Source organism: Centruroides vittatus, unplaced genomic scaffold (genome assembly GCF_030686945.1).
Source record: "Centruroides vittatus isolate TY-2023 unplaced genomic scaffold, ASM3068694v2 contig_986, whole genome shotgun sequence".
In the NCBI taxonomy this organism is placed as follows: domain Eukaryota; kingdom Metazoa; phylum Arthropoda; class Arachnida; order Scorpiones; family Buthidae; genus Centruroides; species Centruroides vittatus.
In genome coordinates, this window is record NW_027122655.1 from 1047894 (window position 1) to 1062683 (window position 14790).

Sequence of the window (14790 nt, forward strand, 5' to 3'; positions counted from 1 at the left end):
TTAATACATCATAAAAATTTAATGCGACGGCTGAGCTTGTTTTTCAGCACAAATTTTCTCAAACCGTGGTATCATTGAAGAAATCGCGGTTCTCAGTTCCTTTTCAATCACTAAGCAAGATCGATACTTTGTTTTTAAGACAGCTACTGTAGAAAAACCAGTTTCACATAGGTAAGATGTTACAAATGGCAATAAAATTTCTAAAGCTTTGTTTGTCAAAGTAGGAAAATCGTCCTTTACTCGTAGCCAAAACATAACAATATTATTTTTGTCTTGAAACATCTGCTTTAATGTGCTATCACTAGATAAGTCAATTATCATTTCCTGCTCTGCTGTCGTAAGGCCAAAATCATCATATTTTTCAATCACAAACGGGTTTCTAATCCATTCATATTTGGACATGTCAAGATCTTTTAAAGTAAAACAAGAATTGCTTCCATAGACTGGTCAAATGATTATTAATAAGAACTTTACTTTCTTCTACTTCATCAGCAAGACAGGTAATTTTAAAAGTGGGAAACATGTCAAAGTTATTATTTTTCAAACTTATTATCCACAGTTCCAATTTTTTCATAAATGCAGTAATCTTGTCTTTCTGCGTAAAAGCATAAATTTGAGGCCCTTGCATTGATTTATTTAAAGTACTGAGTCTTTGAAAAATATCAACTAAATACACAAGTTTTACAAGGAATTTCATGTCATAAAACAAGTTTGCTTCATCTCTATTATTATCAGTAAGAAATATGGCGATCTCTTCTGTTAGCTCAAACACCCTTTGAAGTACTTTGGCACAAGAAAGCCAACGTGCCTCACAATAATATAGAAGTGATCTATATTCTGAACCCATGTCATCACACAATTTTGCAAAAAGCCTTCCTCTTAATGGGCTATTTTTGATAAAATTTACAACTCTTATAATAACTTCAAATACTGTTAGTAGATCTTCACCCATATCTCTTGAAACAAGTGATTGTCTATGAATCATGCAATGCGTCCAAACTGCACGAGGAGCCACCTTTCGAACTAGTGCCTGTAGACCAGCATTTTTTCCTGCCATAGATGGAGCTCCATCTGTGCATAGTCCAACACAGTTCTCCCACAGAATGTCATTTTCATTAAAAAAATTATCAATGATATTAAAAACTTGCCTTGCTGTAGTATTGCATTCAATAGGTTTACAGAATAACATGTCTTCTCTAACATCAGTTTCCACAACATATCTTACATATGTTATCAAGTGTGCATCCTTAAGAACATCGGTAGCCTCATCTACTTGCAACGTGAAAGAAGATAGTTTTACTTTTTCTATTAATTGATCGCAAAGATCTTCAGATATATCGGATATTTGTCTTCCCACTGTAAGTGGAATGATTTTAAGTTGATCAGCATATGATTCACCGAGCATCGTAGCTATTATGTCAATAGCTGCAGGTAGCACCAAAGTTTCTCCTATTGAATGGGGTTTTTTGCATTTAGCAATTCTATAAGAAACTTTATATGACGCAAGCAATGCTTTTTGTGTTACAGACATGGTCTTTGAAAACATTTCTTGTTGTTTATTTAAATTCTCTAATTTTCTTTGGAAAAATTCTCTTGTCTTGCCAACGTGATCTGCATGTACTTTTTCAAGATGTCATTTTAATTTATTTGGTTTCATGCTGTCTGAGACCAAAGTATTCATACACAGCAAACACATTGGTCGTTCTTGGCCATTAATAACCTTATATGTAAATCCTGATGATAAGTACATTAGATCATATTTTCTATATTTAGGTTTACTATTTTGCGAAGATGTATTTCCGTTATTTTCATCACCTTTTCTTTTGCCCTCTGCTTCTGCTTCATTTAATTTTCTTTTCAACCCAGTTACGTATTTATCCATCTAAAAGGGTTATTATTTTAAATCAAATAAAAATACTTTTTTCACTACTAGCTTTAAAAGCGGTCTGTAGACCATATGCTACCCTCCATTAAAAGTCCACTTTATTCCCCTAGCCGCCTAGCGAATAAAGTACATTTCGGTAATTTACAATTGAGGATCGATTTCAGAAAAAAAAACTATATTATAATACAATTTTTATCATTGGCAAGATCATAATTATTTATATTTTACAACTTAAAATATTGATAAATAAAAAATATTTCAATTTAAAAATTAAATTTGACAGGAATTGGATATATTATTAAGTATGCCATCTTGTGTTGATACAGTAATATAGATACAGGCATCTGAATTAGTAAGCAACCTAGCAACCATAAATTTTGTTTCAAAGATGACTTTATATTAATTGAAAATACAATACAATTATATCAATATTTTCTTGTTTTCATTTTTTCTTTTAAATTAAAAATCAGTCTTAATTGGGGTAATTTTTAAATGTAGAATTAAAAACTAATTTTTTGTCAAAATTAATTACTGGAATATAAACAACATAAAAATAACTTGCGCTCTTCTTACATAAACGTGAATTTTTCCAATAACAATATTCATATTATTCAATTACAACGGTTACTGGTAAATTTACGAGAAAGTAAAAAATGCGCTAGTAGTGAAAAAAATCGTATATTAACCTCGCCCAGAATGTTATTTTATTGTTTCGGATGTTTATAACCCTGGCACTATGCGCTCGTGCCGATAAACTACCTCAACAATAAAATAACATTTCCTGGTTAATAATGTACTATTATAACAGTTATGAAATTTACCTCAATATTAATTTAGAAGTTACCAAAGCGAAGTGTTTCATTCTATATATCAACGTGGTTATCGCAAGCACTACTAACGAACTAATTCTGTTCATAGACAACAGAAAAAAAAACAGATGCTTCTGTTTACTGAAGTTTGGCGCAAGTAAGCACGAGAATACCCGGGATGTTCCGAGTGCTTGTCTTTTGTTTCCTCGCCCCGCTGGTGCTCAGCTCCAAACGCGAAAGCGAGATGTTTTCGTTCCAGCAAGAGTATGGATGGATGTTTTAGCATTTGTACCCAAAAAATTCGCAGCGGGGATTGTGGATTACATATACCTATTTTGCTGATTCATTTTTTTGACACCTATTCGACTTTTTTGGTTTGTATTCGAAAATGATATTTTGGAAACAGCTGCATGCCCCCCTTGCGACAGTCTCATGCCCCCTAGGGGGCGCGCCCCACAGGTTGGAAACCACTGCAGTAGAGAGTCGTTTATCCGAATCAATTGGGGACTGGGGTTGTTTGGATAACTGATTTTTCGGATAACCGATTATGTATGAAAAAATATACGTATTAACCTGCCCAATGTTGAAATTTTTCTTCGTTGCATGTCGCTTCATGTTGAATTTTCGTCAATTTTAAGTCTAATGAAAATTTTTATAATAATAATCGAGGCTACTGTATCATTAAAGATTATTTCTTTATTTTGTACAAACAAAATAAATATATTGAAGAATATATAAAAACATAAAAATTATACTTTAGAAGTAAATCTAGTATCAAAGTTCGATTCAGCACGACACAGTCCGACTGGAAAGCGTTTGGATAACCGGTGTTCGGATAAACGACTCTCTACTGTATACTAAAAAATATACATAAATATTGAACATAAACGTACTCAGCAAAAATATATACTCCAGTAACCACCACCTTATAAGTTGCTGAGGAAATTTTTAATTAAAAATAGAAAAAATAGATCATAGATCCATAGATCATCTTCACGTTTAAACTGATGAACAAAAATAATTCCATAGAATGGAAAACAACATATTTAAATTCAAAAAACCGACAACAGAGCAACTAATTAAAATTAGAATTAAAGCGCAAAAAATACACAAATGTAAACTAACAAACACATAACAATCCCAAAGTTATTAGTACATGCTAACATCATTTAACAGATAATAAAATATTAAGGTTCTCCAAATACGAAACACATCGCAAATCATGAGCCATTTGTAAGTCTCTTAATTGCAAACTTCCAAGCTGACGGTAATCCCTCAGCGTCCCTGGCGTTAATGCATCTATTGTCGAGTCTACTCTTGTATATTTCTATTTTTTCCGCCGTCTTTGCTAAAGTTGGAGAATATATTTGTTTGACGATTTCCGCCTCTTCCCATCCAATGATGGATCCTTCGGCCTGGCCCAGATGGCCCAGGCCAAAGGATCTGTTTTTTCTTCATCAGTTTAAACCTGAAGATGATCTATGGAATAGATCGAAAATGTCAGTTTTCTTAATTAAAAATTCCCTCAGCAACTTATAAGGTGGTAGTTACTGGAGAATATACATAAAACTGAAAACGAAATTTTAGGAAATATCCCAGTTGAAAAAATCTTGTAAATATACAACTGCCATTTTTTCACATACAATACAAAGAAATATATTATAAAACCAAGAAACTATACCTAAAAAAATATTATATTAATTTGCTAATAAGTCATTGGAAATACCGAAAACAGCTGAGTCAAAACTTTGTCTAATATCTACGACATATACTAATAATTTCTTTTTAAATGATCTATTGTAGTAAACTGAATGTGGGCATAGCAAAAAATTTAAATGACATTGTGGTGACCTTCGTTGTATGCAGAAGCAGAAGACATGTGTAACTGGACTCTAAAGTTTGAACTTCTGGTCAAGAGCTGTCTGGTCATTTTACTCATTCCATTCTTAGAGATGGAACACGACAGTACCTGTACAGTCTCCATTCCCGACAATTTTTGTATCTTACTGTTGCTCTTAATGTTACTAAAGTGTTTTTCTTTACATTATTTCAATCCATTTCAATTATTTGTATAGGATTGAATGCTCATTTCACAGATGCAAGCAGATTGCTACAGCAACCTATTGCAACAACAAAGTAAACTAATAAAATAAATCAAAATTTTGTACTGGAAATAATTTATTAATAATAAAAAACTTTTACAGTAAAATCTGCAAATTCCATTTTTCAGATATAATTGAAAATTTCATAAAACAAAACAAAAATTAAATTTACAATGATACCTCAGTTATTGTTGATAATTCATCTGAAAACAATCGACGAAATATGAGGTAATTATTTCCATATGAATCAATGTAAATCCAATTAATTCATTCTAGACAGTCCAAAATACATACCAAAAACACATTTTATAGAGAATTAATATAGTGTTAAATATTAAAAGCAACAAGAAATTAATATAAAAAACTAATCTAAAGGAAAGCAATGGAATTGTTTGGCTACATGTGCAGGGCAATGTCTTGTCTTGTAGAACCTAGTTAGACATGAGCTTCTAACCTATATCACCCCATGGTAAAGTGTGACGTAATTGTCATGTAATAATAGTAGTATGCATTTATGATGGTCGTATCGCGGAGAATAATGCCTTCCAGGAGGTCTGTTTAAGGGTAACAGGCCCCTATTCAGGCGTTACAAACATGGAGAAAATTCAGAAAAATCCATGTGACCAGCCTGTCTTGGCGAAGCATGAACCCACGAATGAGCTCCCAGTGTTCAGGAAATGAAAATGTTGGCCAATGTGGTCTGTCGCAGGTTAATGCTCACAGAATGAGAAATAATGCATGGGTCTTTGCTTTCGCAAAATTAGCAGCGAGGCCACTTGGGCATGCCAACAAAATCCAAGGCAATTGACAAAAACCAAGACAAATTTTTCATGAAAAAAACTGACGATAACCGAAGTCAACAAAAACCGAGGTATTACTGTATCAGAAACAACTATTTTGTGTAAGTGCATCTTTTAAATTAGAATGTTTAATGAAATGAAATACCATTTACTTCAAGAAGTGCTTTAACTGATATGCAAAGTTATATCTCTGAAGAAATTGATATTACAAATAAATCAAATTCTATGAAATTTCTAACTTTTCAATTTAAGATCTAAAAAACAAGATTGATATTATATATTCTACCATAGCATAAGTTATGTAGACTGATTGTTATTAATACCTGATTGGTTGCTATCATTAAGCAAGACAATGAATGACTGATGTAAAACAACTTATTTCCCACTCTGTCATAAATTGAAATTTTATTGCTAGAAATACAGTTTTAACTACAAAATATTAGAAATTGACAACAAAAAAAAATCTGTATAAAGTGCATTTTATCCAAGTCACATAATGATAAAGCCAGCATCATACAAAAATGAATGGACAAAGCAAGAACAAGCTTAAAATTTCATTGCTTTTGTCTACCCTATTTGGATAAAACAAGGAAAAAATTTAGAGTATTATTTTTACTGGATAAATTGTGATATTTTCAATGCAAGTTAAATGGATAAATATGTTTGTTTTTTTAAAAATCAACTAGAATTTATTATTATTTATTGCATAAAAAATGAAACGAAAGAAAATAAATATGGCCAATTATTTCATCAAAATATCAGATTTAGTTATAAAGTAACAAGAAAGGATTTTAATTTACAGAATACCAGTACATACCTAGATCTTAAACAGCTTATCTAGAATAAGCAGTCATTGAAAATCTTTAAACAAGTGAAACAAAAGAAAAAAAATTACACACAATAAATAAATGTTCTAGTAGAATGCGAGAACTTCTGAATATTAATGCAGTCTTTTAATTTAATGTAAATTAAATTAATTTATTCAACTTTACCTGATATTTTCACTCTAAAAATATCAAATAATTCATTCCATCTTCTTAAATTTAATAATCATCTATAAAGAAACGACATTAAATATAAACTTAAAATATGAAATACTTTAAAGTTAATTATATTTTTAAATAATATTTATATATATAAATATTCTCCAAAGTTAATACCGTATTTTACGGACTATAAAATGCACTTTTTTCTTCGAAAAATTGCTTCCAAAATTCAGGTGCGTCTTATAGTCTGTAGCATCTTATAGGTATTTTCTTTTTAAAAATTGTTTAAAAATTAAGGTGCGTCTTATAGTCCATAGCGTTTTATAGTCCGTAAAATACAGTATATTGTAAAATATATTAACTAAATAGCTGAATTTTTTCAGATTGTAACTGCTATATTTTAAATCAATTATTAAATGATTTGGCCTAAGAATAGGCAATGCCAGTATCTTGTATCTATTTTAATAATTAGAATTTGATTTTAATAATTTTAAAATGTTTGGAAAAAAAAATCTGAAGTAGGACTTAAATCTATTCTAAAACAAGACAGGTATGTTATTAATTACATGTTATTTGGACTTCCAAAAAAACTAAGCCAAACTTCTAGATAGTGTAATTTGGACAGATAACTTGCAATGATATATACTTGTAGGAAATAGCAAGAATGAACTGTATCATACCATATCCTATGCCTCCAAGGAAGTCATTGAAAGCAAGATAATCCCACAATGCTATTTAGAAGTTGACATCTCAAGTATTAGAATTAGGGATTGCAATTGCTGGATCCAGCGCATTTTTCGGCCTGCTGGATCCAGCGCTGCGGATCCGCAAATACTCAATTAGCTTTCTAAATAATTGCGCAAAAGTCTACGTTGTCGCTTTGCTGACTACTAGACTGCTACTAATTACTTACTAATTATTTACTCACTACTTTACTAACACTAATAATTAAATTACTTATAAATCAACTATACCTTAATCAATCCAGCAAAATTTAATAAAATAATAACGTATTCAATCGCTTTTAACGATCTTCTTCAGTTACAAAAAAATACAACATTAACTATAGAACATAAAATGTGTTTCAAATAAATATAAAAAAAAATAGTGCTTAATTACATCCCATTTTTTTTAAACAAGATACATAGATGTACTTGTCAGGTCTGATAATTTTCGTATTGTATACCGACGTAATCCCACTGTTTTCAAACTTTTAAGAAACGATAAAAAGAAAGAGGATCGGAATTCAACAACGGGTATATATTTGGTGCCTTTACACAACCAACGTTTCAATTCCAAGCTTGTTTTTGTGGGTGCAACGATGCGCAGTTTAAAACAAAGGCTCAAGAGCACAAATATACAATCAGTAAGAACCTTGACAACACTGCGCTGACATCATACGCAAGACACAAGGATGTTAACGTTCAATGGGATCAAGCAGCAATTATAAAAACGACGACGAATAGGCAAACGGTCAAACATCTTGAGAGATTGGAAATCTGCAAGGCGCACATGACAACTGGTTGTATGAACCATAGAGATGCAGACTCATTGTCTACCATGTGGAGATTCTTTAACATTAATTAATGTTATTAACGGACAATGCTGGTTTCGTTGTTATATCTTATATACAGTAATACCCCGAACTTACGCGATAGGTGGGACCGAACGATAACCGCGTAAGTTGAATTCACGTAAGTCGGGGTATAACTTCGCATATAAATACATACTAATTATTTTTAATTGGGGCCGGAGACTAAAGAAAACAACAATTTAGAAAAAAATGTTTAATAAAATTTTAGATAATACATATGTAGAACAAATTATATTATTAAAATCGTAAATCGAAGTTATTTTGTTATAGAAGGCTTCCTAAAATCTAACAAATTCGTCTGACGGCTCAAAGATTTTTTCTCCCGCAAAATTTCCTCGTAGCATGCTAATAACTTTTTTTTATTTTTCGTTTTGTAGAAGAAATGCGCTCTTCGTTGGAGTCTATATTTTCTAAAATTTGTAACCTCTTTTTAATTAAACTGAGGCCTTCTGTCAAGTTTCCAACCGTCATTCGATCATCTGATTGAACTGGGTCTAAAGGATCAAGTTTTGCCAATTTACAAATTTTCATTTTTGTATCGAAGTCTTTGGAATGTAAAGTTAACATTATTAAAGATGGAGTTTTTCTTTTCTTGTTTGATGCAGAAGAATCAGTTCTACTTCGTTTGGATGACACAGTAGAGTCTCAAGTCTCCGTAGATATAACACAGAAATACAGTAGAGCGTCGATAAGTGGAACCAATTGGGGACTGGGGTCCTTCCAGTTAATGATTTGTTCCAGTTTCCGACTTTGTACGAAAAAATACATTAACCTGTCCGATGTTCAAATTTTTCTCCGTTGCGTGTCACTTCGTGTCGAATTTTCGTCGATTTTAAGCCTAACGAAAATTTTTATAATAATCATCGAGGCTATCGTATCGTTAAAAATTATTTCTGCATTTTGTACAAACAAAATAAATATATTAAAGAATATAAAAAACATGAAAATTATACTTTAGAAGTAAATTTAGTATCAAAAACATTCGATTCAGCATGACACAGTCCGACTGAAAATCGTTCCACTTTCCGGCCATTCCACTTACCGACGTTCCACTTATCGACGCTCTACTGTAAATAAGTCAGAATAAATTGTAGCTATGCGTCAATTCCGCGCGACACGTCCGAACCTGTAAGCTGAACAATAGTTTGGGGGGAGTGAGTAATCAAGGGTTGCGTGGCGCTCAAACAAAAGACGAATCGTCGAGATTTGAAAATCGCGTAACTCCGGGTTCGCGTAAGTCGAGGTATTACTGTACAGGGTGTTTTTTTTTAAACTGATGGTACTCAGAGACATCTGTAGAGCAATCTAACAGCCGGACTGTCGCCAAATTTGGGAGAGTGACTAAGGACGACATGGGAAAGAGATTCCGCGAAGAAAAAAGTAGTACCCAAATTTGCCGGTAGAGTGGATTTGGCGCTGTTTTAGCGAAACAGCTAAGAATCTGCATAAAATTCAGCTGAAATTAACAAACACACGAATGAATAATCAGACAGAGGTTTCAGTGTAATAACGAAAGTTTAATTACTCAGCAAATAACCTTCTCTCTTCTTCAATGTGATCACCGTTCTGCTGGACAACTCATTGCATCCTGAACACCGTGTTCTCTATGGCCGAACGTAACATGTCTGCAGGAATGTTCATCACGGTTCGAGAAACGTTGTCCTTCAAAGTCATCAAGTTTGGGACACTACCAAGATAGACCTTGGACTTTAAGTAACCCCACAGGAAAAAGTAACATGGGGTTAGATCCGGGGAGCGAGGCAGCCATGCAAGTGGAAAAAAGCGACTGATGACCCTTTCTTCAGTGAAGTGCTGGTAACTTTCTTGCTACAACAGCACCAAATCCTCCTCTACCGGCGAATTTAGGTATTACTTTTTTTTTTTTTGCGGAATCTCTTTTCCATGTCGTCCTTAGTCACTTTCCCAAATTTGGCGACAGTCCGGCTGTTAGATTGCTCTACAGATGTTTCTGAGTACCGTCAGTTAAAAAAAAAAACACCCTGTATATACTTTTGCCGCTATTTATTTTGTTTATTTATCTATATTTTGTCCGTTTGGACGTTTTCCGTTAATTTTTATATTTATTCCGAACACATTTTATGTTCTATATTTAATGTTCTACTTTTTTTGTAACTGAGGAAGATCGTTAAAAACGATTGAAAACATTATTATTTTATTAAATTTTGCTGGATTGATAAAGGTGTAGTTTATTTAACTTATTCTACTTCCAGTACATAGTTTTATATACTTATAAATAACTACAGACTAATATGTAGAGCCTATATAAGAAAACTGGTAAGACTGATAGCCACTTAGCCACTGATTATCCGTCCTTACATTATTATAATATATTAATATAAATTAATCAGTAGAATTACCTTTGCTATTATTTAACTTAAAGATTACATTATAATTATAATCTAACTAAACATTTAAAGTTAATTATCTCTATCTCAAGTGTTAAACCGAACCAAAGTTAAGTTTACTACCTAAATGTGTAAGAAGTTTTACTGATTTATAGTGACCAGTCTAAATAACAAAAGCTTCTTAAGTATTTTTTAAAAATGTTTTATTTCATTTAAAAAACATAAGGATAGATAGATAGACAGATAATACTATTGCACCAAAAATACATCCACGCTGGATCCAGCTGGATTCAAAACACTGCTGGATTGCAATCCCTAATTAGAATATTGCTTTATATGTTTCATTTCTGTTAAAAATCATTGTAAATATACATAAACAACCAAGCACAAATATTCTATACTAATCATATTGATTCCTAGATTATTTAGACTATAGTTAATAATGTTATTTAATAATTATTAATTTTAATTCAAAATAATAACAACAAAATTGAAACTAAAGATGACATTACATTTTTGTTTTATTTTTTAAACTCTGATGTAGAAATCCATTTTTCATTAATTAAACATTTGTATAAAATTTAAAATATTAAATAATTTTCAATCCAAGCATGCATTAGCAAAGATGCTTAAGATGCTTGTGTGTATGATACAGTACTTAGCCTTAACAGGGAAGTGGCTATTGAAAAATCCTTTTGAAATACCAAGAAATTCACCAATGTGCTCAATGGCCACTTTGTAATTCAATTGCAGATATTTATAAATTGTCCCAATTAAATAAATTAAATATAGAAATAAATACCATTTATCATTTTTATTTTACGACTACAGATCTGTAATTTTCTTTGTCAAGTAATAATGAAATAAACTTGGAGAAAATTAAACAGATAAATATCAATCTTAATATATAATTATTGGTCTAGTGAGTCAGTTGCCTGCCACCTACCAGTCATGTAATGTGAATTAACTAATTCATTATTGGAATTTAAAATTGGCCTATAACCAGTGTTGTGGAGTCAGAGTTGGATGTTTTTGAGTGGAGTGGAAGTCAGTAAAATTCTTTCGACTCCAACCCTAAGTTTACTATTGGTAAAATGCAAAGTAAGAAAAATACTTTTTAATTAATCAGTATCTAAAGAAATTTCTTAGATAACAGACACTTCGATAAATTTAGATATCAAAATGACATTAACCTGTGAAGGCCATTTCATAGCAAAATGTTATGCATATTTCACATGACCATGTTCTATGCTTTTGGAAAATAACTTTTATTAATTTTAAAGCCCACCAGTGGCCATGTGGATAAACCACTAAACACTTGTAGTTAGTTGTGGAATTGCACCTGAAAAGTATATGCATACAATATCACTTTTAAGCACTGAGCTTATCTTTACCAAAGAGAAGCTCCCAAAAAAAATTTGACTTTCATTTTGGATGCCATAATTTTTACTTGGTACAATATTTTTTTACATCTCAGATGTTTTACTTTGGATATCAACTGCTTTTTGACTAATTTATCTTTTTACTGTCCTCCTATTAATTTCAAGTTGATTATTTATTATAGCTTTGACATTATTTGTTCTTAAAACAGTCAATATAAAAACAATGAAAAAAGTAAAATCAAGATCAGAATCTAACTGCAACAAACCAAAAGAGGAAGAAAAAACTGAAAAATGTAATTATTAGGATTGTTTCAGCTTATTATTGTTTCAGTTTATCATTATTATAAATAAATTGTTTAATACTGAGATTTTTCCAGTTGAATTAAAGCATAATCTTGTTTTACCAATTTATAAGAAAAAAAAACCAAATCAGATATTGAAAATTATACACCAATTATTATAATTCCAGCTGTGGCTAAGGTTATTGAAATATTTTTTGATACAAGATTCAGCAATTATGTTAAGTAAAAATAAAGTAATTCATAATAATCAATACAGTTATAAAACAAATGTCTCCACTACTGATAGTTTGTTACATTTCAAACAACTAGTTACTATGGAACTTGACAAATCCCATTCAGTTGTATCAATGTATTTGTTGATCTCTCTGAAGCTTTTAGTAGTGTCAATTTTGCAGTTCTCTGAAACAGACTGAAAAATATAGAATTGAGAGGTACACCATTGTGCTGATTATCATCTTACTTGTTAAATGATAAATATTATCTGAAAGTGAACAACTCTATTTCAAAATTATTTACATCTAACAAAGGAGTCCTTCAAGAGTCTAGGTTCCTTATTGGTCTAGGTTTAATATTTATGTTAATGATCATTTTGAATTTCTATCAGAAACCAATCTTATAATGTATGCAGATTATATTGTAGTATCATACTTGGACTCAAATACAATTATTAAGATAATTTTAATAATATATTAAAACAATTAACTGCATATCCAAAAATTAATAATCTGTGTATCAATACTGATAAGACTAAATTTGTGTTTTACAAACAAAATTAAGTGTATATATATATATATATAACAGTCTGACTTCAGCATTGGCCAAATTTACAGGAATAATAAAAAGGATACGTCCATTCTAAAATTTTAATTTAATCAAACATCTTTTACCATATTTGTATTGAAGTAAAATTTAAATATAGAATATCAATCTGAGGTTCCTGTTCATATTATAATTTAAATAACTTTCAAGTAGAACAAAATGTTTTATCATATCAATTCAAAATTTGTACTATAATGATTCTGTGTCTACCTATTACATTCAAGATAAATTATCAATTTTATATTAAAAACTACTACTCTTGAATGGCTTTAAATTACCAAAACAACAAAAAACTGACTGCTTTCTTTTCAATTCAATAAACACACTTCTAAAATGAAAAATAATTATTTGTTGCCAGAGATTAAACTAATAGTGGGCCAAATAGTTCCATTGTTTCAGTTGATAAGGTTTTGGAACAGTTTACACAACAAAATGAGAGTTAAGCAATTATAAACTTTTTAAAAGAAAGCTGTTTTTAATTTTTTCTTTTGTATTTTTTAGTTTTCTTTTGTTCATTGTACTATTTTTTTTATTAAACTCTGAAAAAACCAACAGGCCAAAGCATATTTAAATAAATAAGTAAAAAATAATAAATTAAACATTCACAGGTTCTCCATATAAGAAAATGCCTCTTTACATGTAACGTGCATGTTTTCCAACAGTTTTCACGTGAGCTGATGAAAACCACCTCTATTAATGGACAAAGTTATAAGTACACATTCTGTTGTGAATAGTGTATTTAATTGATTTTGGAATTATTTGAAACAACAGATTTTTGCAAAGAAAAAAAAATGTCCAAAATAATTAAATTTCATATAGATTTTTTCCATAAAAATAAAAATGAGCACTTATTTATTGTAACATTGTCATAATGCTGGGCTGCAATTTTTAATTATATTTTTAATTTATTTAATTTAAAATATGCTCTCCACCACAAATTAGTAGTGGTACATCATACTTTTCCTTTAACAATAGATTTGTGCTGGTCATCTATGTAACACCATTCAGAAGAAAATTTTTGAATTGAAACAACATGATTTCCATTTTAATAAAAAGTAAAAATACATTACAGATGGATACTAGTCCTATCTTTACTGCTTGCCATGTCCAATCACCAGAAACAACTATTTCCATTGCAGAGATCTTTCTTTAGAGGCTATTCATTTTAATATTTTGACTCAAACACCTTATGCCTCCGAGAATTAGTATTTATTACTATGTTACAAATGTTTTCTACCCGCTCAACAGGTCATCAGCAGGTAATTTAAACTGTTGGAATGTTTCTTTGCACAGGTTCTAGGTTCAAACGTTTACACAAAACAAAAATTCAAATTTCTAAAATGGTTCGAACAATCCTTTTAAATACAAATGTATAAATAAAATTAAATAAATGCATGGATCAACTAAATATTAAATCAAAAAATGTAAACTAACATAAAATGCAATAAAACTATATACAGGCAGTGGTGAGATTCGAAATAGTTAACAAAGGGTTCGCTAGCAGAAAATTTTTCCCTGACAATCGTCGACAAATGAAATGGAAGTTTTGGCTAGAAATAAATACAATACCTTTTCTTGCGATATATCTAATAATCAGTGGCATATTTGGAACGTAATGAGCCCTGGGCGAAGACCAGGTTACAATAGTATATTAGTGTTGTCAACTCTCCCCGTTTCTTTTTTTTTTTCCTTTTCTTTTAGGCAGAGAAATTTTTTATCCCGAATTGCACTACTCATAGTAGACA

At 30.7% G+C, this 14790-nt stretch overlaps 2 protein-coding genes across 3 annotated transcripts in view; both read right to left on the reverse strand.

Annotated features, from left to right (window-relative positions):
• The window catches only part of LOC136985993 (regulator of chromosome condensation-like), a 64203-nt gene that overhangs the window by 39040 nt on the left and 10373 nt on the right, over positions 1 to 14790 (reverse strand). Inside the window, exon 2 of one of the 2 annotated variants that reach the window (XM_067283425.1) lies at positions 6589 to 6650. The exons of the other annotated variant lie outside the window; for it this stretch is intronic. The gene's annotated coding sequence lies outside the window, so the exon portion shown is untranslated. The remainder of the gene's footprint in view (positions 1 to 6588; positions 6651 to 14790) is intronic. 2 annotated transcript variants of the gene reach the window in all.
• Positions 924 to 1546, reverse strand: LOC136985986 (zinc finger BED domain-containing protein 5-like). The gene is made up of 2 exons (XM_067283410.1): positions 993 to 1546; positions 924 to 930 (listed from the first exon to the last, which is right to left on the reverse strand). Exons 1-2 carry the CDS (start codon positions 1544 to 1546, stop codon positions 924 to 926), a joined length of 561 nt encoding a protein of 186 aa, XP_067139511.1.